The sequence below is a fragment of the Candoia aspera genome, chromosome 1 (assembly GCF_035149785.1).
Source record: "Candoia aspera isolate rCanAsp1 chromosome 1, rCanAsp1.hap2, whole genome shotgun sequence".
Lineage (NCBI taxonomy): Eukaryota > Metazoa > Chordata > Lepidosauria > Squamata > Boidae > Candoia > Candoia aspera.
The window spans coordinates 121,658,199-121,684,910 of record NC_086153.1 but is presented as its reverse complement, the minus strand read 5'-3'; the positions used below and the strand labels follow the sequence as shown (position 1 = coordinate 121,684,910).

Here is a 26,712-nt window from a genome sequence, read left to right as displayed (position 1 = left end):
TCTGTTGCAGTGTAAAAATAAGTTGTGGGCCATCTGAAATAATAAACCACTCATCCAGAAAAACCACTGTGTAATGACTTTTCACAAAAGCAGCATATTGTCACACTTAGTAAAACCAAGTCTTGTACCGGTGCTATCCATTCAACAAGCAGTTGACTAATAATAATAGTAACAAAGCATAAAGAACTGGAGCTATTTTTTTAATCTTCTAATTTGGAAATTGTCTCCCTCAAACTTTCTGGCAAGATGCTAAGCCTAGGCTTTTAGCATTATGTCTCGGCGTAGATCCATATTCCAAATAAATTTAGGACTAGTTACAACTTCAGCGAGGCAGGCCGCAGACTGTTGTAAACCAACTAAGCGGGAACATCCCTCTGCTGAAGTCTGTATTTCCACTTCTGACTCAACACATCAGACCTCTTCTTCTAGCAGCCCAGCTTCTTTCCCCCCTAAACTGCTGAGCTTGCGCTGGATCTCTTAAAACCTTGCCTTTCTTTCAGCCGCCAGACTCTGGAGTGAAAGCGCGCGCGCCGTGACTATAAAGGCACAAAATAAAACAGCGCGGGCCCTGCGTGTGGGGAAATACCTCCCTCTCGGCCCAGCTCCTCCACTTGGAGGGTGGGAAAGGCTTGTGGGCGTGAAAGCCCGTCCCCATTTCAGCAGGAGCCTCCGAGTGGAATAGGAGGGGCGGAGGAGAGCTGTGCCTTTGAAGAAGACGCTACCCCAGTTTCGACCCAAGGGGCTGCTTTCACTTCCCGAACCAGTGCGTAGCTCGTCGCGACGTAGCTCGAAAAGGCACGGAGACGCCGCAAGCGGAGGGGAGCACCATCCTCTCCACCGCGGCAGAAGGAGGATGCGGCTCTTACTGGAAGTGGTTCCCGCTACCCGGAGGAGCTCTTGGCTGTTCCCCATCCTCCCCCTCATTTGGGGTTCGTGATAGTTTCATCGCTTGTTGCCGCTGGGTAGGAAAAAAAAAGGGGCGGGGGGGAAGAAGGGACTGAGAAGGGGAATTAAGGCGGGAGGGGAGAAGGGAAGAAAACTGGGGAAAAGCATTTTCCTTGGGAATTGTGTCCTCCATGGGAGGCCTAGGCTTGCATCTCTCAGGAGTTCATAATCTGGAGCAAAAGAGTGCAGAATATTAGGCGCTACGCTCAAAGTTGCCCAAACAACTGCTTAATTTTCTGGATGCAGATGACTGCAGGCATAAATGGATGTGGGGCAGAAGCTTGGGGAAAGATCGTTATGGAGGCATTCTTTTTTCTCCAGAATCTTTTAATTATTGGAGAAAAACATCCTTCCTTGTGCTTCTATACCTTTATCTCAGTATATCTCAGAGACATATGGGGCTTCTTTGCTTAAGTTTTAATCATTTCGTAGAGATAGTTGGTGTCCCATCTATAGGTTTCAGCGTGGCTTCTCCAGAACTGTATGAAGGATACAAACAAGTTGTTTTTCCACTTACAGTATAATTTTCCTCTTTCATTTTGCTCAACCCAAGAAACTTTTAAGAATAAAAAATGGTATAGCTGATGAAAGAAAGATCCCATTTTTGATGGGTTCCTCTAGCACCCTCAGGGTTGAGTCTGGTTAATATAGGTAGCAATAGCAAATTCTAATATTGTGCATTTTAATAACAACTGGGAGTAAGTATCAAGACTTTGTTTCTTCTTATGATTTCTAGACCCACATACCATATTTTAGGCGGTTCCTAAAATAATCCGGCCTGGAGCAAATGTAACTATTGGAGTTGGGCTGTTGAAGGAAAGCCTTTCAAGTGTTATAATAAAAGCGCAAGTGCTCTTGGCAAATAACTTTGTATTACAAGGAGAAGCTGTCTTTCAAAGAGGTGAGATGGTTGCCTTGGCCTGGAATGCAATGAAGTTTCATTTTGTCAGTAATTAGCTTCTATGATTACAGTATAGTCATAAACATGATCATTCAATTCTTAAAGTATTCCAAGTGATTTAATCCCCTAAAAGTGCTTGGGATGGTAGACAAAGATGGAACTTGGATGGGGTGTTGTTGAAGTAACTGTTCATACTAAATTGAGTTCGAAATGTTCACAAAGCTATTTTGTCCTGCAGAGAAGTTCTAAAGTATGTGGGAGTAATCTAGATGGGATTACAAGTACAATTATTTGCTGAGCTATTAGTAGTTTATACATATTATGTCTTGAGTTCTGAAGGAAAAGAAAGCAATACATTACCTATTCCTTCTTCCTTGACTTTGTTACATAAGGAATTGTTGCTATTAGTATATGATCTGCCTGTGATTCGACATGAAACATCTGAAATAAAGTCAAGATATGCTTTTGCATAATCGGTCTACAAGTTCCCTTTCAAAACAATGTATATAGGTGTTGTCATGTCTCCTGCGAGGCCAGGGCAGTGTGCCCACAGTTCGGTTTTCATCCTAACAAAAGTTCCCCTAAACTGATTATCTACTCTAAAGAATGATGAAGATGATTAACTCTGAAGAATAAAGATGTGCATGTAGTTAAGTAGAGATTTAAACTCAACTTCTTCTCTGTTGTGCAGTGCTGCCATCCACATATAATAGCTGGCTAATGGTAGGAGTGGCTTTATAATTTCCTGCCCCTCCCCCTGGCTCCTCCAATGCATTTCAGTGAGATAGATCTTTGCTGGTAATACCTGTTTTAAGAGAAATATGGTTTGATTAGTATGCAATTGTATGGCATATTACATATTGGTGCTTTCAAAGAATTAAAGGTAAGAACATTGATTATGAGTGTTATTAAACATAAAACTAGTTTTGCTACTGATTGGTCACCTCTTTTGCTCTACATAAAGGAAGAGCACTAACTCAAAAGCATTGGCAGGGAGATCTTTTGCTAACCTCCGTTTACTGCTGCAAGCAATATCTAATAAATATCTGTGCCCCTTGTACCATCACATTGTTTCTCACAAATTGAGTATGTAGGGGGTTGTATTGATTGCATTTCTCCAAGTAGAAGAAATGTAATATTTTTACAATAAGAACACAACTTCAGATGCAAGATTTATGGGCTGTTAGCATAAATGAATAACAGCTCTGTGAGCTATTTTCAAATAAGTCAGTCACTGAAACACATTTTGAAAATAGTATTAATAGCAACCCCTTTTCCAAAACCATAGCATTTGGCAAAAATGTAGTGTTGCAACGTTTGGGAGTTTCCATATACAAAGAAAATTCCTGGGAACAGATGAAACTGCAAAAAGTCAATGTCTCCAAATGGATATAAAACAGTCTTAGGGTCTTCCCCATTTGTACCTAACCATTACATAGACACACCCTGTTGTGTCTCCATTGTTAGAGATGAAGTTGTACTGTGTGCATTTGGAGAAATTGTTCCTGAGGGTGAGAATCTGCCCTGACCAATGATTAGTGAAGCAGGTTTTATAAGTATAATGAAAAAGAGATTTATTTAAGAAAGCACATTACAGGTAGTCCTCTGTTAACAACAGTACAGAATTTGTTGCTAAGCAATACGGTTGTAAAGTGCAATGTTGTGTGACTGCATCACTTAGCAGTGGCAATCCTGGCAGTCTTGGTTGCTGTTACTAAGCAAGGTTGTTAAGCGAGGTCTTTAAGTGAGGAGCTTCTTGCAACTTCCTGCTGACTGCCAACAAGCAAAGTCAGTGGAGAAGCCAGCAGGAAGTTGCAAGTCCCAGATGGCTCAGAAGTAGGCCGGCAGAAAGGTAAGTGGCTGCTGCCGGGGAGGGGAAGGGTGCATGGGGGGCCAATGTGGTGTGAACATGGCAGGGCTGGGAGTGGCTGCTGCATGGTGCGGGAGGGTATGCAAAGGGCTGGTGTGGGGCAGTGGGTGGCTGCTGCAGGATGCGTGAGACTTACCAGAACTTGTGACCTTCACAAGCAAAGTCAACGGGGAAGCCGGCGGGGAAGGTCGCAAATGGCAATCATGTGATCTTGGGATGCTGCAACTGTTGTAAGTGTGAGCCAGTTGCCAAGCACCCAAGCACATGACCACGGAGGTGCTGGGATGGCTGGAACTTTGAGAACCAGTCGTAAGTACCACTCATTCAGTGCCATTGTAACTTTGAATGGTTTCTGAATGAGTGGTCATTAACTGAGGACTACTTGTATAGAAATAGGCAGTTTTAGCAGCCTTAGCTACATCCTGCTAGGAAAAGAGCAAGTGCTCTGTGCATCTTTACCCGGGAAGAAAGAAGGAAGTGAACTGAGATTAGCAGTTTCCTAAGCAAACAACAGGCAGAGCTATAGACAAAGAGGGGACAGAGCAAGTCACTAATTCTTTATCTACACTCTGCCTGCACTTTTGGTCCATAAGTCATGAGGTACTTGAAGAATCAATGCCAGCAGTTTCTACTGGGAGGAGGCAAATTCTGCAAGAGGGGTACAATGCAGTTATAGAAGCCCTGCTCCTTTGCAGTGTATTAACATCACATGCCCTTAAAAAGGGATGGGGCTTCAGTTGCAATGCCATGCCTGTCATCTTGCAGATTTTGAACCACCCCATGGATGCATGAGCTCTAGGTCACCAAATTCACACTTTAAACATAAGTGCTGGGAAGCAAGAGAGTATTTGGAAGTGACTCAGGCAGGATCTTTCCTGATTCACTGAGGCATAAGAAGGAGTAAAGTACAATCAGGCTTGCAAGATTCTGTTATTACAGCATATCTCAACAAAATATAGCTCTAGCCTCCCTATGGAGTTGATATTTCTCAGCTGGTCTGCCTAGTGGGGCTGACATCTAGCCACTGGGTTTTATATCTACTGTAGCTTCTGGGGCTTCTCCAAAAGCAACTGCACATGGATGACATTGCAGTAGTCCAGTCAAGCAGTGATTAAGGTATTAATGTTATCAGGACACTCTGGTCCAACCATGGCTGTAATAGGTACTGGTACACCAATCAAAACTGGGCAAAGCCCCCTCTGGCCATGACTTCTACCTGCTGTTACACAGGAATTGCATTTCCAAGAAGATCTCCAGGTCTTTGCCCATCTCCTTTTGGGGCCAGTGCAGTCCCATCCAGAGTAACTACTGGGATTGGTGTTATTAGGTTGCCATATTGTCTATTCACAAACAGCAGTTCTGTCTTGGGCGGATTTTACTTAGGTTTGTTTCACCCCATTCAGATTTGTACAGTCTCTGTTGCCAGTGCATTTCTGACCTGGCCCATGGTGGCAATGTACAGCTTGGTGTCATATTGATAGCAATTCATCCCAAACATCCCTTAGCAGTTTCGTGTTGAATAGCATAGGGGAGAGCACCAGCAATGGAGGAACCACACGTTGGAGAAACCAAGGATGTGACAGCACTTCTCCCCTAGCACTATTGACTGGTACTACCTGTTCAGGTAGTGGAACCACTGTAAAACAGCACCCCCCCCCTCCCAGTTCTTGCCTATGGGTCAGAAAGATACTGTGTTCAATGTTATTGAATACTGAGCAGTCTAAAAGGACCAAAAGGGGCACATTCCACCCTCTAGGCCCTGATGAAGTCATCTACCAGGAGTGACCAGTGTTGCTTCTCTCCTGTGACTAGTCTTGAATCCTGATCATCTACAGAGGATTCTAGATGATAACTGAAGAAAATTCCATCTGTAAAAGCTGTGGACTTGGAAGTGATATAATTGTTTCTTGCCTCAGTGAAGGAAGAAATTATCATACTGGACAAGGAAGTTAGGGAAAAAAATAACCGTCAAGCATATCCCTAAAAAGTTGAGACAGTGATAATAAAATACTGGCAAAAATATCTATGTGAGCAGTTGAGGCCTGCTTGTGTAAGAATATAAAATGGCCAAAACTATATGCCAGGTTAGAAATTGCTGATGAATGTTAAGCTGTAAAAGCAATGCAGCAAAGATATTTAACCCTCTGAATCTCCAATTAAAATATAAACGTTGCTTTAAATCTCACTTGTACCCTGCCAGATGATTCAATTTCCAGGAATTTTGAAGACATAATTCTGAATGAACGATTCTTGAGAACTATTTTGCATGTAGCTAGTCAGAATAGATGAAACAGTTCCAATGCTTCTGTGTTGTTGATTAAAACAAAAGCTAAGAACACAAATTAATAAATGATGTACCTTCTCAGATTGGTGTAACAGCCAAGTTTTGTAATACACTCAGAAGCAAATAGTGACATCCAATATATAATCTCTTATTCACATTTCTCAGATTCAAATGGTGTCACTCAAATAATGAGATTTAGTTTTCTGATATATTGAACCCCATTTCTCCTTCAAAAATGAAGGAGTGATACTTGTAAGTGCAGTGCCAAACTTGGACTGTCACTTCAGTAACATCTGACCAGTGCTGAGGTTTAGGCTGGATCTTAGTCTCACAGTCAAGGACTCCACAGCCCAATTGTTGGGCTCAAATACTATCCAAAGAGTGGCAGATGATGGGATTGCAGTGATAGAATTTGGACCACATGGGTAAATGGAAGCCCACGATAGCTGGCTTTAGTCTACTCAAAAACATTTCTTCATTTCAAATTCTGAGAGTGCCTTGGACTGCAAGAAGATCCAACCAGTCCAAACTCCAGGAAATAAAGCCAGACTGCTCACTTGAGGGAATGGTATTAAAGGCAAAACTGAAATACTTTGGCCACATAATGAGAAGACAGGACACCCTGGAGAAGATGCTGATGCTAGAGAGAGTGGAGGGCAAAAGGAAGAGGGGCCGACCAAGGGCAAGGTGGATGGATGATATTCTAGAGGTGGCGGACTCATCCCTGGGGGAGCTGGGGGTGTTGACAACCGAGAGGAAGCTCTGGCGTGGGCTGGTCCATGAAGTCACGAAGAGTTGGAAGTGACTAAACGAATAAACAACACAGTATACAGTACATACTCACACACATGAATATAATTTATCACATTTCCAAGATCCAGTTTTTAAAAAATCATTTTGCCTCCCGAGAGTACTTGAACATTCAAATGAGTGCAACTATTCTATAAGGTTTTAAGTAGCTAGTAAGGTATTGCTTTCATGCGTTTCTGAAGTTTCTTAACAGTCCTACATACAGCACCGTAAAGGAGTCAGAGTGGAAGACATGTTTCACCATGATCAAATACAGCTCAGTTACTTCCTGAGAACAGGTCATTGTAATACACTTTATATCTGGTTTCCTTTGCAACGTTCTTGTGTAAGTTTATGGGATAGATGACAAACATTTATGGTTCTGTAAGCTCAGCCTCCTGTCTGCTTTACCCAGCCTCCTGTCTGCTAGGTCCCTCCTGAGTTGTGAAAGCTCCCAGGGAGGTGACCTGTGGTTGGGTCCATGCTGTGGTGTCTGCCTCTTTGAGGGAGGGTTTTGTGCCTGCAGCTTTAAAAGAGCCTGTGGTCGGCCCCCTCCTCAAGAAGCTGTTTTTGGACTCAAAGGTTTTAGATAACTCCTTCACTTTGGGGGGAAGGTGGTTGAGAAACTGGTCAGATTGCAGCTGCAGAGAACCTTGGAGAAGCAGATTATCTAGACCCATTTCAGTTGGGTTTCAGGTCAGGATTAAGTATGGAGACAGCCTTGGTTGTGCTTGCAGATGGCCTGTACTATAGTAGAGCTGGGATGGATGTGGTACATATATCCTTGTGCTCCTCGATCTCTCTGTGAGATTCCAGCCAGCATCTGACTCAGAAAATGAAACTCTTTCTGAGTCAGAGGGGGAAATAGAAACTTACTGGGCTGAAACTGGGAAAGCAAAACCCAGAGATGAGCCAGCAGTGCGGGAAGAGTCACAGGCGCTGATTGGTCAGTCTTCAGAGGAGGATTTGAATCCTCCAATCAGCATGCACGAATGATGGGCAGAAAAGTGTGCAAAGGAGAAGGCAGCCTAATTAGCTGCAGAAGGGAATAGGCACACAAAAGATCGGCATAAAAGGCAGACATGTGAAGAGCAAGCAGCCGGAGACAACCGATCCTTCGAGCTTGCAGTTCGAGCAGAAGAGTCTTTACCTGTGTTGGAAACAGTGTCTGTAACTGGAGGGGAATCAGCGCTAGTGTTTCCTATTGGAGAGGACATGGATCCTGCATCTGCTGCCACCGAGGATCTTCTTGCTGAACCCAGCAGCCTCAGTCTCACTTCCAGCTTTGGATCTCTGCATCTTCCTTGTGTGCGTTCCAGGCGCACTTCCAGCCTTGCTTTGAGTTTCCATCTGTGTCCAGAGTCTCCAGTCCAGTCTTGTTGTGCTTCTAGTCCTCCGCCTTGCTTTGAGTCTCCAATTCAGCCTTGTTGCGCCTCTAGCTCCCAGCCTTGTCCAAAGTCTCTGTCCTAACAGCCAGGAACCACGCTGAGACAAGGAATAGGTCTCTAGTTTTATTTACTGCTACATAACAGAGAATCCTAACAAACTGAAAAAGCGTGGGAAAACCCAGACATATAAACCCCAAAGACTAAGGCGGGCCCGATCTGTGTCTCTTTGAATGGCCACCTAATTCCTCAGTACTACACATGCGCTTTACAGCCTGGATGGGAGCCCCCTGCTCGCCATCCTCACTCATGACAGTCTCCAGTATAGCTTTGTTGTGCTTTCGGCCTCTAGCCTTGCCTTGAATCTTCAGCCCAGCCTAGCCGTGCCCTGGTTTCCTGACATTGTTCAGGAACTTCACATCTACCTTGTTGTGAATCAGGTTTCCAACCTTGCCTAGGACCTGTGATCCAGTCTGGTCATGTTTCAAGCACTTCGCCTAATCCAGAACCTCCAGCCCAACCTAGTCGTGTGCCTAGTCTTCAGCCCAGTCCGGAATCTCTAGCTGAGTCCAACCTTGCTTCGAGTTCTCAGCCTTACTCCGAGTCTCTAGTCCAGAGTATTCAGCCTAGTCCAGAGCCTCCAACCAAGTCTAGCCTTGCTTCGAGTTCTCAGCCTTGTTCCGAGTCTCCAGTTCCGAGTCTCCAGTCCAGTCTGAGTCACCGAGTCCAGTCTGGTCCTGTTGTTAGAACCAAGACTTGTCCAGTGGGTCCAGTTTGGCCTCGCCCAGCGTTCTGGTGCCAGCCTAGTTTGAGTGGTGTTCCAGGTCGTGGTCATTCGTTCCCAGTTCCAGTAGTGCCACGTGCCCTAGCTTCTCCCAGCCTTCCAGCCTCTGTCAGTGAATCCTGCTCCGTTGTTTTACTACCAGCTCCTCCCGCAACCTTGCCGGTTTCCTTGTTGCCACCCAGTTGGTCCTGATTGAGGCCAGTCTACTATGAGGTGGCCAGGCAGATTTTATATCAAAAAATACTCTTTATTAAATAACTATTTACAATAAATAAGTAAATAGTTATTTAATAAAGAGTATTTTTTGATATTAAATCTGCCTGGCGGCCTCATAGTCTAAACAGGATACTCTTAGTGGCTTTTGATACTGTCAACTGGTATCCTTCTGGACTGGCTCCTGGGAATGGGGGCGGCACCATTTTATGGTGGTTTCCTTCCTTCAGAGCCAGGTCCAGTTGGTGTTGGTTGGGGTGGAGAGGTCATTCCCTAGCCCCTTGTTTTGTGGGGTGCCACAGGGTTTGATTCTCGTTCCCCTCCATTTCAACATCAACATGAAACCGACGGGTGATGTCATCTGCCGGTTTGGTGTTCAAGTATCATCAGTATGCTGATGATATTTAATTAAATATTTTGATCCCAGGCTGGCCAAGAGAGGTTGCTGAAGTCTTGTCCCTCTGCTTGGAGGTTGCGCAGGCCTGGATGGGGAGGAATCATCTCCAGCCCAGATCAGCTCAGCTGGTTACTCTCACCATCCAAACATAATCATAGTTCAGTTTTCAGTCTGTTTATTTTCAGAGTTCTCTTATATAGCAAGGAATTTTAAAGTTGAAGTTGATGGAGCAGGAATCCTGGGGACTGGGGGTGGTAAAGGGAGGTGTCTGCCCACACATTTGTGCCCATGGGAGCTATGTTGATTAAACTGTAGCACAGTGTGATCTGATTACATGAATCAAAGTAAAAGTTAATCCCAAATCCAATGGATAATTGATAATCATTAAAAGGCTCTGGTTTTGAGCTTGATTACTACTCCCTAAGCTAACTCATTGCAGTTTTGTGACAATAGTTTGCATAGCAGATAAAAAGTAATTTAAGAGAATTTCAAAATCAAACAAATATTAAATACCTGTCATTACAAGTCTGTAGGAATTAAAGTATGCAATTAGTTCAAAGGAACAAGACCATAAATCAATTCTGCTTTTGAAAAGTTGTTTTTAAATTGTTGCCCCTCAGCCTCTCAATTTATTCTGAAAAGTAGATTATTGTTTAAAACGATTCTGTTCCCTGAGAGGTGGGGTTTTGAGTAGTTTTAAGTGAACATTAGATTAAAGGTAGGCAGTGTGATGCCCTTGGGATGAGCACTACTCTGCCTTTAGGCAACTTTTCTGGGTGCCTCCTTGCCCTATTTTTTAAATGTTTTTGATTCCTTTAATTAAAAGGGGGGGTGGCATGCTGAAAAACACCGTCCCCTAGTATCATCTTTATTTATCAGAAAGATTTTACTTCTCTCTGTGAATTATTGTCTTACACATTTTTGTGCATGCAATTAACCTTACCCAAATGACTGGTCCAAAAAGGCTGCCTGTTCATGGACATACATATTGCATTCAGATTTTAATTTCTATTATAATCACAGTCCCACATATGGAACATAGTATTTTTTTCTTTTATCTTTAGACCTGAATAATATTTTGTGACTAGATCAAGCACATGAAAAGGAATTCTTCTTTCAGTGCATGGTAGTAAGGTGGGGCTAGCTTAATTGAATGATATTAGGAAAGGACCAGAAGCCTAGCACAACTTCCTTGTCACAGTGTTAGAATTTTTTTTTATTTCCTTACCAGGTTCGCTTCTGAGCCGGGACCAAAGAAACAGGCAGTTGCATGAAATTAAGTTCTCTATTTTTCACCCAAGAGCAAAAGCAAGGACAGCAAGCTGTTAGGTGGGTGATCGCACAGGACCCGCCCCTTACAGCACATGATATACATTCCATTCAACTCCTCCTCCAGAATACCGCCCCTTACTCAGTTACCCATACTCTACCTTAGCATCATTCCATACTGGGAATTTCCTTCCTTCACTGTATCTTAACATCATTCCATATAAGGGACCTTGCTAGGGCCCCTTGACTGTTCCTAAACAATGCCTTTTCTCTGGAGAAGCTATCCTTGGAATGTACACTTTACCTTGTTTCTGTGGGCGTAGCTATCTGTCAAGGTCTGTTAGAAAGGAAGAGTAAGAAAGCCAACAAAACTCTTCAAGGAAATAAAACATGGTTTCAGAGCCATAATACAAGTGCAAATGTTTCTAATATATGAAACATTCATACTAAATATATGAAAATGAAATATATGTGTATTTAAGTACTATATATCTAAAATCTTCTATCAATAGAATGGACTTACGTTATGAGAATAATATCTGAGAAAGTTCCTTCATACAGGCTGAATAGAAAGTATCTTCCCTAACTTACCTCTTCATGGTGGATCAGATAAGAGAGAGAGCCTGTTAAACAAGTTCCCTCATTTCTTATGTTCCTGCTGTTTCAAGCCTAGGGAAATTCCTCCCAATCTTACTAAGTAGTTTTATAGGCTGGATATCTCATTGTTGAAGCATAGGATGAAGTGAAGATTTTTAAGAAGAATGTTGCTGGGGTCATATGTTTAAATAAGGGCAATGTAAAGAAGACATGCTTGAATAGGGAGAATATTTGGCATATGGGCATGGGAAACCTTTTAATTATTTTCTTCTTTTTTCCCCCCAAATATAGATTCCTTTGGGACACTGGTCCTTCAAGCTGTAAGTATTCTTAAAATACTAGAAATACCGAACAAATGTTTCCAGCATAGAATTTATTTGCTCTTTCATTTCGTTATCTTAATTATGTTATATTTATATTACCATTATTTTTATTACCCTTAAAAATCTATAATTCTTGAGTAGCTGTGGATTCAGTGTCTAGGCGTTATTTTCTTTCTTTAGATAAATAACTATTTTGAGTCCCCACTCGGAAGCACCTGGGATTTCAATTTGAATATCTTAAATTCATATTCAGGTTATGGGCAAACAATATTTATTCAATTTAACAAAATGGTGCATTAATAAAAGATGAGAAATATATGCAAAAATATGAACTTATTTATATCCAATGTATATCCAAAAGATTTTATTTCCTCCCAGTCTAGATGTACTAATTGAAGTTTGTCCTTGGGCTTTGCTCACACTTAATCTCAGACTGCAGACAAGGAATATCAATTCCTTCTATGAGCCACAAACTTGAAGAAATGTACAGAACCTGCAATATATCTAGTAAAGTAAAGCAAGAACTTTGGTGTATTGTAAAGTAGCTTATTCTAGCCATGAACTGCAGTCTGACATCATCAGAATAGAGAAAAACTATTAGCATACTAAATACTGGATGGAAGAGGTTATAACTTATAACCTCTCTTACGATCATATGTTGAAATTTATATTGGTTGAGAACATAAAATAGATGTCCTTATCTTTCCTAGAAGGACAAACAGTTTTCAGTTTCAGTAACACCTTGGATCTACCTTAATTTCTGTTGACTTGGAACTGCAAATACCAAGAGCCCCCTTCAGTTCCTATGGCCTTTGTTAAAATCCTTTAGAAGTTACTGATGAAAGGAGATGCTTGAAAGGTTGATAAAAAACAGGGAGGACAAGAACAATTAAAAGGGGCTGAGGGAAGTCCTTTCCACTGGCACACCAGGGAGCTACTGCTACTAGGTAAAGGTAAAGGTTTCCCTTGACGTAAAGTCCAGTCGTGTCCGACTCTAGGGGGCGGTGCTCATCTCCGTTTCAAAGCCTTGGAGCCGGCGTTGTCATAGACACTTCCGGGTCATGTGGCCAGCATGACTCACGGAACGCCGTTACCTTCCCGCCGAAGCGGTACCAATTAATCTACTCACATTTGCATGTTTTCGAACTGCTTGGTGTGCAGGAGCTGGGACGAGCAACGGGAGCTCACCCCGCCGCGCGGTTTCGAACCGCCGACCTTCCGATCGACAGCTCAGCGGTTTAACCCGCAGCGCCACCGCGTCCCTTACTGCTACTACAAAAGGCAAAAATTAGCAGAGTTAAGAGCTGGACAGTTTGATTTGTAACAAAAAGATAAGATAGAATTAGGAAAAAAAATGCAGGAATTTGTATGGATTGTCTTAAGATAACACCAGGTGACTGTTGTATATACTGTATGTAAAAGCCACTTAGAGTTGCTTCAGTGATTGAGGCAATGAATAAATGATGGAGGAGAGGAGAGGATCTAGTTCCAGGAGATTTGGGAATGGAAATAATGCTGGAAAGAGTAATGAGGAGCCACTTAAATTCCAAGTCAATCTCAAAACTTGTCCGAAAGTCCAGAATTGGAATATTGAGTGCCCAAACGTGGTGTAGTTTTAGCCTTTTGAACAAAGGATTCCAATGACTGGAAATCCTATTATGATTCAGAATAGGGACTCTAAATCACTTGACTGTGCATCTCTATAGCAAACAGCTACATCCTTTAAACAAAAGGAAATGTTTCCTTCATCAGATTTCCTTTCCCACCAGAGGTTCAAAGTGGACATTTCAGAGTTGGCTTTATTTACCAGCAAGTTGTAATTCTTTATTAGACATTCAGTGAATATTTCTGTTAACTTTCAAGGAAATTGTCTTAATCTAATCATTGGAACTATGTAGATACTACTCCTTATTTCAGTTTTTTCTTTAAATAGAGATGCTCCAGCTGGCTTTGGATCCAGCTACTTTAGCTGGATTACACTAAGAATAAAGTAGAACCTGAACTCATGTCCTGAGCCAATGTCCTTGAATAATGTCAAGCTAAAGTGTAGAGCACCAAAATATGTGTTCAGTGTCTTATTGACAGCATTTTTCAAAAAGTCCAGATGGTTTCTTTTATTTTTAATGTTCCTTTTTTGAGATACCATTATTTCCATCCCTTTTTGAAAAATAAATTAAGAAAGGCATTAGTGGTCCTCAGCAGGAGCCCATGAGTCTCTCACACCACTTCCAGCTGACTACAGATGAGACAGAGTAGGCCCTGATAAGGCAGGGTGATTCGTGGAATTTTCAGATTCCTAGAGGCAGGTAACTTATTAGCATTCATCAAATTTCGACCTTTCCTAAGTGGCTACTTTGTTCTACCAAAAACAAGCATTGCGACTATAAATTCTACTTCAACTGCAAAGAAGCAGTTTTGTTTCTGAACAAAATGTTTGCACCTTCCTAATAAAGTGGAGCAGGAGCAGCATAGGTGATATGAGTCACATACTTTAGGCATGGAAAACTAATGCTTCAAGTAACAAGTATGAACTGAATAAACATTTAGCATTCTGCTTCTAAAACTTGTTTTCTAAGAATTTAGGCTGATTCTAATGCTGCCTTGACATCTGAGTAAATTATATGTAGATATTTGTATGTGGCTGAAGTTGAATTACAAAGTCAAGTAGGTCCTACATGCAAATGCAAAATATTATTTCTGAATTGAGGGATTAAGCTTAATTGTTTAGATTAATTGAAAAAATACAGTACGAACATGCTGAGATAAATTGAGGAGAGGATTTTTTTTTAAAAAAACATACTTTATGTTTAATAAAAGCATACGTTACAATACAACATGCTTGGAAGTATTGTAGGGTTGTCTCTGGTTAGTACTTGAAATTTCCATATGGCCCCCCACCTAGGGCTGTTGCTGGATTGGGAAGTTGAAAAATGGAAGAAGGCAGTGGTGAACCATTTCTATAATGCTGCCATGAAAATGTGTGGATGTAGCAACCAGGATTTGAGCTTGACATATGGGCATCTGTGTCTTTTACTAAAAACTTAAAATAGGGAAAAAATAGATATTTGCATTTTCTCTTGTAATAGGGATTACCTTTTCAGCTATGACACATACTTGCTCTATTTTTAAACAAAGGAAGTTAGCATATTCTTCAGAATGAAACGTTTGGTCATATGCAAGTACCTGCACATTTTGTTGAATAATTAATTTATTTAATTGACTAAGATCCTGTGACTTGAATCCTAAGCTACTTTCATGTAAGGTGAAAGCCAAATTTGCTTTCATGTACTGCTTTCTACATTTTACACATAATTCTAAAGCCCAGTCCCCTTCTCCCCCAGTTTCCAGGAACAGATTGTAATACAATGCAGGGGATGTTAAAGGGTATGAAAAATAGGATCCCTGTTTTAACTTTATTCCATTTCCAGAAAGAAGGGAGGTACTCCACCCCATTATATTCTTCTAAAAATGTTCATCTGAATGAAAAACGTATTTATGACATAATTTAATAATCTGTCATAAATACATATATGCATTTTAAAATATGTTTATCTTCTAATTATATTCTCTTTCACTTCCTGGGTGGTGGTAAAAACACTTGTGTTGCGATCCAGCTCTTACTAATATACTGGAAAAACTACCACTGATGCAAATGGAGTTGGATTGCATTCCAGCTTAATTTCTCTATTTTACAGAGAAAATAAAGCCAAGGCTGTTTCATACTGTGTGCAACAGCAAATCCTTGTTTTCTGCTTGAGGATTGTCTCCTGATAAGCATTCTTCTAGGAAATACTGTATCCAGAAAAGACACTTTAAAGCAGGGACCTCAGTCTCACACCCCCCCCAAGTCATTTTCTTTGGCTTACAAAATACTTTATAGAACTGAAGATGCTACCCAACAAGGTTGAGCTGTTGAAGGCCATGCAGACATGCAGAGTGAGCCATAGGAAGCTCTCCAGGATGAGGGGAGCCATGGTGGCTTGCCTTGGCCTGGTCCAGCAGGTCTCTGGGCAGTAGCAAGGCCCAGTCAGCCATGCTGCACAGTTGGTGCCCTGAGGTTTGTGATGCCATGCAGCACTGCAGTCTGGGAGCCTACCCACTTTTATGCTTTGTAGCAGGTGCTGGTTGTGAGTTGTGGTAGCTCTCCAGAGGATGCAGCTGAGAAGTGAAGCTTGGCAGTAAAGGATGAACTAGGAGTCTGGGACCACCTGGGAAGGAAAGAGGAGGCCAAGGAAGAGAGTGAGGGTCTTTGCCAAGCAAGGAGTGGAAGAGACAGTCAGCCACCATGCAAGTGAGTAGGATCTCTGCTAGGCAGGGGGAGAGGAAGAATAAAGGAAAAGCAAACAAGAAAAAGACCAAAGGAACGAAAGATTTTTCTCTTCAGCAAGGAAAGAGAAGAAAAACAGAATTTGGGCAGTACTAGGTTGGACTTCCTAGTTCATAATCATGCCAAATATGTTTTTGAAAATAATAGGATGTATTAGCCTAGGAACAAACCCAAACTTTGGTGTTCTGGTTAATGAAAAATGCTGCCGGCTAAGTGGCCAAAGTGACTTGGCTCTGTTTCACCGCATTGCCAGAAGCTCAGTTTTGCAGTGAAGTATTTTTTATTTAATAAATGTACATTTAATGGCATGGGAAGGTAGTCTTCATTTTATTCATTTTTGATTCTCTAGAGAGTTTTCTATCAACGTATGTAAAGTCTGCAGTACTGTGGCTCTTGGGGTAATGAACTAGCCCTCCTACATCACTCACAACTATTGGAGTTTGAGATCCCTGCCTTAAAGACTAATAACTTCACTATTGCACAAGCTTTTGTGGATCACTGTCCCCTTCTTCAGGCACATACAGTATAGTCTTGTGAGAGGAATGCTGTATACTGTATAAACACAGTTATTTGTGGGGTGGGGAAGGTTGTGGAAATTAACAATAGTGGCAGTAAAGCATTGAGTAGCTAGTTAATGTATGTAGTATGAGAAAATTCTGATCTGTTTAATTCCTGAGAAATGGTATTAAAATGGTATTCAAATTAATTCTAACAAAAGAGAGAAAACTGTACTTCAGAAGCAGAGCAGAGAAACGGGACCGGAGGTTGTTTGGAAGATAAATGGGGAATTAATAGAGGGTGATTTCATTAGTTTCTGCCCTCCAGAACAAGTTGCCTGGGTGCTCTAGGGACAGAGCAACTGGGTAGTGCAGAAAAACTCTTAGACTCGCAATCTTAGTGTGTATAATCTTTCTGTATATTGACCTCCAGTCACCTGTTCCACCATGTCTCTAAGAACATGTAAGAATGACTAAAACAATACCAGTGGTGATGAAATGTGTTTTTTTCCTCAGCTCCCGTTGGGCAGTGCTGAAGCCTATTATGAGTTATTAGTGAATGGATATTCAAAAGGACAACTGCTGTTTTCTAATCATACTTCACTGTCGTTTGCAAGCAAAAGTTTTTCAGTCTTCATCCAGACTGACAAGGCAACTTACAAACCAGGACAAGATGTGAAAATACGGGTTGTTACTCTGCATCCTGACCTCACGCCATACAGTACTCCTGTAAATATATACATTCAGGTAACCATAGATTTAAAATTGTTTGGCAAAGAAGGGATTACATGTGGAGTACGTGAGAATTACTTTTGTGTATCCCCACAAGATATAGCAGCAGGAAGATGACTTCTTGTAAAAGAGACCCAAAATAAATATGCATTTGTACATAATTCCCAACGTGGTCCAAATTATATGTTCTTCCAAGCTAAATTTATGCTTTTAGAGCAAAAATGATATAAATTCAGGGGAAAATTTCTTGCTGTTTTGGAAACAGTTACTGTAAGAAAAAGACTGGCAAAATAGGCAGGGTGTTTAGCTTTTTAATCAGGAGACTCTTGGAAAGCATCAGTTTTCATTATTTATGTATTTATTTACAGCATTTATATGGCCACCCAACTCAAACAGTGTGACTCTGGGTGGCATAAAAGCATCTTTTTAAATGTTGGGGTTTCATTAAATATGTTCATGTGTAGAAAATACTTTGCCATCAGAAAATGTGCTTCAGTGGGCCTGGTAGGCATTGTATAGCAAGCCATAATATTGCTGTTTCGTTTCAGTGAGTTATGGTTAAACAACTATAGCGTAGCAACTAGCTAAGTAAGAAATGAGAATTTGGTAACAAATGAGAATTTTCTCTAGAAATGAAGTCCTCCAAAAAACAGTAGCATAGAGGGTCCATAACAAATGATGAAACTCATTGTGATATAATGATAAAGTGAAAGCATTTGCGACAATTAACTCCTGTTGTCACAGGAACTTCCAATCTTATCATCTGCAAGGAGAAGGCAATGTTTTTGAATATATAATACAGTTGATGAAGAAGTTTTTTAATTGGATGTTTTCTACTGAAGCATATTTTGTTGCCATGAACCTATTTTAGTAGTCATATGTTGCACTAAATTCTCTATTCTGAATATATACAGTAGTTTTAACCTATACTTTTTTAAGGATCCTCAGCGAAATTTGATTCAGCAATGGCTGACGCAGAATGGAAAACTGGGCAAGATTGCTAAGCAGTTCAAATTATCCAAATATCCTCTCTTGGGTGTTTGGTCTGTAGAAGTTCAAGTAAATGTGAGTATCAACAAGATGTGTTTATATTTAAGGTAGAGGTGGACCAACAGCTTTTTTTTTCTTTAATCAGGACTAAAGGTTGCAGAGTGGGTGGAGCTATATCACTTAGTTAGATTAAGCTCCAGGGGCCTTAGAAAGGTTGATTCAGGACCACAGACTGCCTGCTTTTGATTTAAGATGTCATAGTATACTTTTCACATTTTTGTAATCTGAATAATTCATTCTATAGAACATTAAAGGAGTTTGGTTCTTGATTGTTGAAACTGAGATTATTGTGAAACAAAAGTATTCTTATCACTTTTGGAAAAAAATATCTGTTATTTGCCAAGATAATTTTGAACAAGGTCTTACCTTAGATGCAGTAAACAAAGAAATTCAACATGCCTTTCATAGACTTTTATGTTTGTTTGTGTCTCCATAGAATCAAGCCTATTATCAGTCATTTACTGTAGAGATATGGTAAGTGATGACTGCTCTTAAAAACATGCGCTGATAACTCCTTTGGGGCAGAAGGCAGAATAAGATTTTAAACTCAGGAAGGCAGTGATTTTCCTACAACACTGTAATCCAGAATTTTATTTAAAAATTTTAAAAATTAAATCATAGAAAATTACAATACTCAGATTGAAAGACTATTTAACATAAAGTTCAACAGTTTGGATCCTGACACTAATTCTTAGAATAAACTGACTGAAATCACTGGGACTTAAGTAATCATGATTAACATCTCCTAATATGAACAAGATCAGATCCAGCTTTGAGTATCCATTTATCTTTGATGTTCATCTTTTAGAGCTTGCAGAAGAAAAAGTCATTTTGAGGTCTGTCTATTAATTCATGTAATAAGGTCTTCCTTGAATAATATATAGTAGAGGAACACTGAAGCTTTGTATTCCATTCTTTCAGTTGCTTCAGACAGTTTCTCCATTATGTAATTGTTGCTTTTGGGTGTTTTCAGTGTTGCCAAAGTTTGAAGTCTCTTTAACAACACTTAAGTATTATTCTATGCAAAGTAGTTTGAATGGCACTATCACAGCAAAGTAAGTAAAAAGTATATATTGGCATTGAGGGCTATATCTTTGTGTCATATATATAAATCATGTAATGCTGGAGTAAATTATTCAATTTAGAGTGTTTCTCTAAATTGGAGGAGGTGGGGTGCAAATAGGTACAATATGCCACTGTTGCATTATTGTGTGGTGGCAATATTATTGTATTTTCGTCGCTTTATGGCATCATATTTTATATTCTATATCTTATAGTGGCTGATGCCCAACTTTCTGATACAGTCATTTGACTAATTAATAAAGTTACTTAATTACTTGTGTGGTGGCAACAAAAAATATCCTGAGTATATATCAGTACGTTGTATATACTTGCTACTTGATGGAATGCTGGCAATAGTGTATTGGCTAGCAAGATAGTCTATAGATAAAGATTCTCACTTGCGCACAATGGCATGAGCTGAGCAATATTATTTATATTATTAAAAGTGAGTGCTACATGTGGCACAGGTACACCTAGGACTGATAACCTAGTTTACATCTTCTTTATCTTACTTACAACTACAGCTTATAGAATATTGTGATTGGAATGTAATAGGAGTAAATGTTAAAGAAAATGAATGAATGAATGAATGAATGAATTAAAAATAGATAGTTCTATATCTGTGAAACTAAGGGGAAGGGAATGATGTAATACAGGTGATCTGAATGAAAGTGATCTGATCATATGGAGTGAAATTGATGAGTACATGCAGGGAAATGAAGGTATAGGTTTAACTATGAATGAAAAGGCTAAAATGTACATCAGAAAATATGAATTACTATCCTTCAGGTTGTTAGTGCATATGAAAATAGGAATCCATAAGTTGGTGATAGTTCTATATTACTATTCAGTGAGTGGAATATTAGAAAAACTAGAAATTAGTTTTGGGAAAAATTGTGTAATGCTCTGAATGAATGTCATCCAAGGGGAGAAAATTATTCTGATAGATGACATGAATGGATGGCTGAGAACAAGATGAGAGAGTATAGAAGATGTGATTGAGCCATTTGAAGAAACAAGAATAATGAGAATGGTGACTGCTTGGTGAGTATCTGCTTGGTAGGTATGTAGGTATGTACAGTGAAAAAATTGTTTGTTTGTTTATTACCACATTTATCTAGCCACCCATCTCACAATAAAGTGACTCTAGGTGGCATACAATAAAACAATTATAAAATCAAAATATTAAAACTACAATTAAAAACATCAACAATATTATTAATAACAAGACAGTGGAGAAAATTGATGTTAAAAACAATGCAGCCATCTCATCAAATCTCCATTTCCTTTTTTTGTAGAAAGTACAAAAAAAATGCTTGGTGTAGTGGAGGAGTAGAAGAGGCTGTGGATGAAAAAAAAAGGCATATAGGAGAATGATCACTACAACACATGAGGATGGAAGTTATGGTATAACATGTATACAGAGAAGAACATATCTGCAAAAAATGTAGTTAGAGAAAGCAAGGAACATTTAAGATTTAAAAAGAAATTGCAGAGTGATTTTGATGGTAACAAAAATTGTTTGGGGAATAGGTGAAGAGGGATAAACATTGTTTTATTACTTTATTTTTCTTAAAATGTTAAACATACACAATTAACAATATTTAAACTAAAAAAACTTTAAAAAACAGAAAAGAGATACCCCCAAACTAAAAATACAAGCTAAGGAAGAAAAGAAAAAGAAAAAAACTACCTTATATTTTATACTTATCAGCATTTGCTGGTTTACTATTGAATATGCTACTATAATATGACCAGGAGAAAATATTATTGTAAAATATCACAAAATCACTGCCACAGTAACACATAATGCTGCATCCTTTGATTTGTAGAAAATATTGTCTTTTTCAAAGCAGGCAGATCACACATTTCTGACAATCATTCCTTGACATCTGGAATAATATCACATTTCCAATTTCTCGATATGATTTTTTAGCCACCCCTCATGCTTGATGTTGTTATTTATTCGTTTAGTCACTTCCGACTCTTCGTGACTTCACGGACCAGCCCACGCCAGAGCTTCCTGTCGGTCGTCAACACCCCCAGCTCCCCCTGGGACGAGTCTGTCACCTCTAGAATATCATCCATCCACCTTGCCCGTGGTCGGCCCCTCTTCCTTTTGCCCTCCGCTCTCCCCAGCATCAGCATCTTCTCCAGGGTGTCCTGTCTTCTCATTATGTGGCCAAAGTATTTCAGTTTTGCCTTTAATACCATTCCCTCAAGTGAGCAGTCTGGCTTTATTTCCTGGAGTTTGGACTGGTTGGATCTTCTTGCAGTCCAAGGCACTCTCAGAATTTTCCTCCAACACCACAGTTCCAAAGCATCGATCTTCCTTCTCTCAGCCTTCCTTATGCTCCAGCTCTCGCAGCCATATGTTACTACGGGGAACACCATTGCTTTAACTATGCGGACCTTTGTTGTCAGTGTGATGTCTCTGCTCTTAACTATTTTATCAAGATTTGTCATTGCTCTTCTCCCAAGGATTAAGCATCTTCTGATTTCCTGACTGCAGTCAGCATCCGCAGTAATCTTTGCACCTAGAAATACAAAGTCTTTCACTGCTTCTACATTTTCTCCCTCTATTTGCCAGTTATCAATCAAGCTGGTTGCCATAATCTTGGTTTTTTTGAGGTTTAGCTGCAAGCCAGCTTTTGCACTTTCTTCTTTCACCTTCATCATAAGGCTCCTCAGTTCCTCTTCGCTTTCAGCCATCAGAGTGGTATCATCTGCATATCTGAGATTGTTAATGTTTCTTCCAGAGATTTTAACTCCAGCCTTGGATTCCTCAAGCCCAGCTTGTCGCATGATGTGTTCTGCGTACAAGTTGAATAGGTAGGGTGAGAGTATACAGCCCTGCCGTACTCCTTTCCCAATCTTAAACCAGTCCGTTGTTCCGTGGTCTGTTCTTACTGTTGCTACTTGGGACCAACTATAATTTCTGCTAAACAGTCAGATTCCAAGGCTTTGGTATAGAGTTCAACATTACATTAACATCTTTAACATTTAAAAGATTTTCCCATAAATCTGTTTACATAAACATGGAGCTTCCAGCAGAGTCAATGGAATTATAAGTAACAGCCATGAAGTGATTTGGCTGAAATTGAAAAGAGGAAGTGCTAGAAGCAGAACTCTTGAGATCTGTATAGGAATGGTAATGGTAAAAATTGGAAGGGAAAATGAATGCTATAAATGTTAATACCCAAGAAAAGGAAGTCATAAATACTGTGAAAATGTTGAAAAATAGTAAGGCTGCAGGTGTAGATAGTGTAACTGGATTAATGTTAAGATATAGATCTGATTTGCTTATGGGTGACTGTACAATTTGTTTAACTGAATGCAGATTGCCTGACTTTTGGAAGAATGTCATTATTGTTCCCCTATGCAGGAATCAGGGATTGGAGGAAAGATAGCAAGGGTGAGAACAAACGCTGCAGAGGAATTAGTTGGTTAAGTGTGCCTGGGAAGGTGTTTGGCAGAATTCTGACTGCAAGAACACAAGAATAGGCTTGAACTATGGAACATTTTGCATAAATACTGGTGGAAGTAAAGCATGTATGACGTAAAAGAATGCTCAGTGAATGGTTCTGCACTGAGGAGGGAATAAGACAAGGATGTGTGATGTCTCCTTGATTGTTTAGCATATTTGTGGATAAATGTAAGGAATGCTTGTGATGACATTAGAGGTGTGTTGTCTTGGGATGTGAGTGTATGTGTACTTCTGTACAGAAAGAATGCTGGGCTGTTGGCTGAGAACGCAAAAGATTTGCTGAGAGTATTAGATAGTTTGGGCAATACAACAAGGAGCATGGATCTGAAAATTAATGTAGCAAAGGCCAAGGGAGTGACGTTTGAGAGGAAAATAGAGTGAATGATTGCAAGTTTAACCATCAGTGGTGAAAAACTAGAGCAAGTATATCAAGTTGTGCATCTTTTAAGTTGTTCAAATGCTGGCAGAAAGGTAGTGGTGTAGTATGTGGTCTGTTGGGAGGAATTAATGTTTGTAAAAATAAGTAAAAACAGATGTACATTCTCTTATACAGATGTGAGGATTGGGTATGACAGGAGAAAAATAAAAGTTGACCACAGTGAGAATGGCATACTTAAAAAGTGAATCTGTTTGTTCATGTGGAAAGAAAGAAATGATAATCAAAATGCAGAATAAATATATAGAGAAAGACTGCATGGATTGAGACGGAGGGGAAGAAAAAGTTACGGCTGGATGTTGTTGAAGAGATGTTCAAAAGAAAAAGGTGAGGAGAAAAAAAGCAATTTTTTCCCCCAGAATTAACTGTCCAGGTAGAAATACTGTAGGTACTTTGTAGGTTATCATATCCTTTCCGTCTGTCTTTTGAAACTAAATATTTCCAATTGATACTTTTTTGGGGTGGTTGGGTTATTCCTTTCAGGTACACATATGGAAAACCAATGAAAGGAAAGGTCACTATTGATTTCTTCACATTGTTTCGAGCACAGAAGACAAAGATAACTAAAATATTGGAGGTGAGTCATATTCAGTTCCTGACAATATACTTATATTTCAGGAAATTTGTGTATCTTAGGTCACCCTCAAAATTTTCTAGTGATTTCTCCTGTGGTCTTTCTATTTCCCTTGCTGTTTTCTGGTCTGGAATAGCTTCTTCCTCTCCCTCCTATTACTACTTTGAGCTTTTATCACAGTGTTTCTCAATCTTGGCAACTTCAACTCCCAGAATTCCCAAGCCAGCCAAGCCAGTCCACACATCTTAGAGTTACCGATGTTGAGAAATACTGCTTTATCAGAACAAAATTAAGTTAAAACAGCTTTTTGTACTATTTCTTGCTTTTTTTTTTATCTCAAAGCTGACATATATCTATATGCAGTGGCATTTCAGAGTGTTGGAATCAAGTTGGTTTGGAGACTGTTGGATATAAAAATCACGAAAACTGGACCAGAGAGTTCTGAAAAGGAATTTACTTTATTGAGCGGTTTGCAAAGCGCGGTGGGCACCTCAACCAGGCTACGCAGAGTCTGATTGAAAGGAGAGATGCCACACCCTTTTCCTTTGTTCGGACCCTTATATACATTCTTTGGTTGCTCTTTCCTGCCCCGAGATAGGTGGGTTCACAATCTATAGGTCATCCCTTTGCCCGTCACCTTTTCCCTAGCCTGATCTCCCATTGATTGGGGGTCTCAGATGCACAATCTTCTGACCGCCTCATCCCCTGGACTCTCACCCTTATTTTACATGTGTTAATAGACATTCTTATCTTGAGACATCCCGGACGTTCCAAGGCCTTCACACATTGAAAGTTTTAATTGGGTTAGCTATTATCATTTGATGAGTTTCCCACTATCTCTTCCTGACTTGTTGTTAGTTTAAATGTGTAACATTGTGTTGCTCACTAGTTTAAACTTTTTACATATATTGCTTCCCCCCCTTGCTATTAACTAGTATTAGTATTTGCACCTAAAAATCTCCCCCAACCAAGATCTATATGATATTGCTTTATATGGATATATATATAGATCTTCCTTATTTACGAATTGTATTTTTCTATACCTTACAAGACCATGCCTGAAATCTTATTGGCAGGCGTTTTAGAAAGACGAATTTTAGAAGTATGACGTTTTATATTTATTTGCCTTGTAAAATCTGGTTTCTTTTAAAATAAGATTTAAATTGTAACCCTGGCTTTGACTTGCTGAACCAAGTGCCTACCCATAACTGCCATGAGTTGTACAAACCAGTTGAACATCTAGAAGATTCCTTACCCACTTGAACACTCAGAAAATGAGGATAGAGGGAGATACTCAGAAAGAAAGGAGTAAAGTCTGTGGTAAATAGGGAGATTAACTGTAACCAAATATCATGACTTGCACAAACTGAAGTCTTTTCTTCCAAGTTAACTTCATCACTGAAAACAATCCCCTAATTTTAATTTTATATCAACTTTATAACACTTCAGCTGTCATGGCTATCTTTCCACAAGAATCTTCTGAACTGAAGCTAAGCCGAGAGAGAGGAATACAGTGCTAACAGATCTCTGGTTCTATTTCCTTTTCCCCTCAGAATATAGTTTTAGGGAGGAGGAATAGTGGTTAAATACATTGTGGTGTAGATACGTGCTAACCTCAGCACATATAAATTTGTCTATGGACAAAGCATCAACAATACAGTGTAACGGTGATATATGGACAAGGATAACATCTAGAAGTTCCGGCTAGTGTGCGAATCTGATCTAAAAACATTTATAGCTTTGGGAAACCTATGATCCTTAAAATACATAAAGAGGATTCTGTGATTGTGTTAGGTGATTTAAGGCAACTCCTTAAATTGTCCAAAACAGACTAACGGTGCTTAGAGTAAATTGCAACCTAAAACTTACTCAGATTCAGATGTTGACATGATATTTTACTAATATTGCTTTGACTTCACAGTGAAATGCAGTAACAAACACATTGTGTCCTAATATTATTTCTGGTTATTTTGCTTAAAAGATAACATAGAATTAATCAGTATTCTTTTCCTGATCTCAGATTAATGGTTCTTTGAACTTTACGCTGGAGAGTCCAGAGATAAAAGATATAAATTTCAGAGATGAGGGTATGTTGTGCCCAGCACCTATAGAAATTATAGCTGTTGTTACAGAATCAGTTACAGGTATGTTGTTTAAGGGGCTTTAATAGAACATTGGGAGAGATCAGATCAAAGGCCTATTTAATCCAGCAGTATCTTTTCACAGTGGGTGTCCTGACTAAGCAAGAACCACGCCGAGACCAGGAAGAAGTCTCTAGTGTTTTATTACTGCTGTTGTAGACAGAAAATCCTACCAAACTGAAGAAGCGTGGGAAAACCCAGACAGATAAACCCCAAAACTCAAGGCGGGTCTGTTCTGGGTTTCTTTGAATGGCAGCTCAAAGTCTCTAAACTACGCATGCATTTTCCCCCCTGGAAAGGGGCCCCCTCCTGCTCACCATCAGTACTCATGACAGTGGGCTAGCAGAATCCCACAAGCACGATATGAGTGCAGTCACAATATCACACTCATATTTCTTAGCAATTGATATTTAGAAGCATGGTGCTTCTAATTTAGGTACCACAGCTTGTTGTTGCCTTTTTGTGGTTTGTTGAGGGGGGAGGGGTTTGATGGGATTTGCAGAGGCTTAATCTACCTATTTTACTCATTTACACAATAAAAGTGAAAAACTAGCACCTAAAATTGGCAATTTGCAGCTCAATTTCAGCGAAGTAATCTTAAAGGCTCTGGACCCCCCACCCAAAAAATAAAATAAAAAATGGGATAAGG

General features: G+C 39.9%; 1 protein-coding gene across 1 annotated transcript in view; it reads left to right on the top strand.

Annotated features, from left to right (window-relative positions):
- Positions 1-26,712, top strand: part of CD109 (CD109 molecule) — an 88,928-nt gene that overhangs the window by 1,894 nt on the left and 60,322 nt on the right. The window contains 8 exon segments of the mRNA XM_063291051.1: positions 1,702-1,846; positions 11,726-11,754; positions 17,098-17,328; positions 18,253-18,378; positions 18,800-18,838; positions 19,336-19,418; positions 23,832-23,925; positions 25,943-26,066. Coding sequence (XP_063147121.1) covers positions 1,702-1,846; positions 11,726-11,754; positions 17,098-17,328; positions 18,253-18,378; positions 18,800-18,838; positions 19,336-19,418; positions 23,832-23,925; positions 25,943-26,066 — 871 coding nt within the window.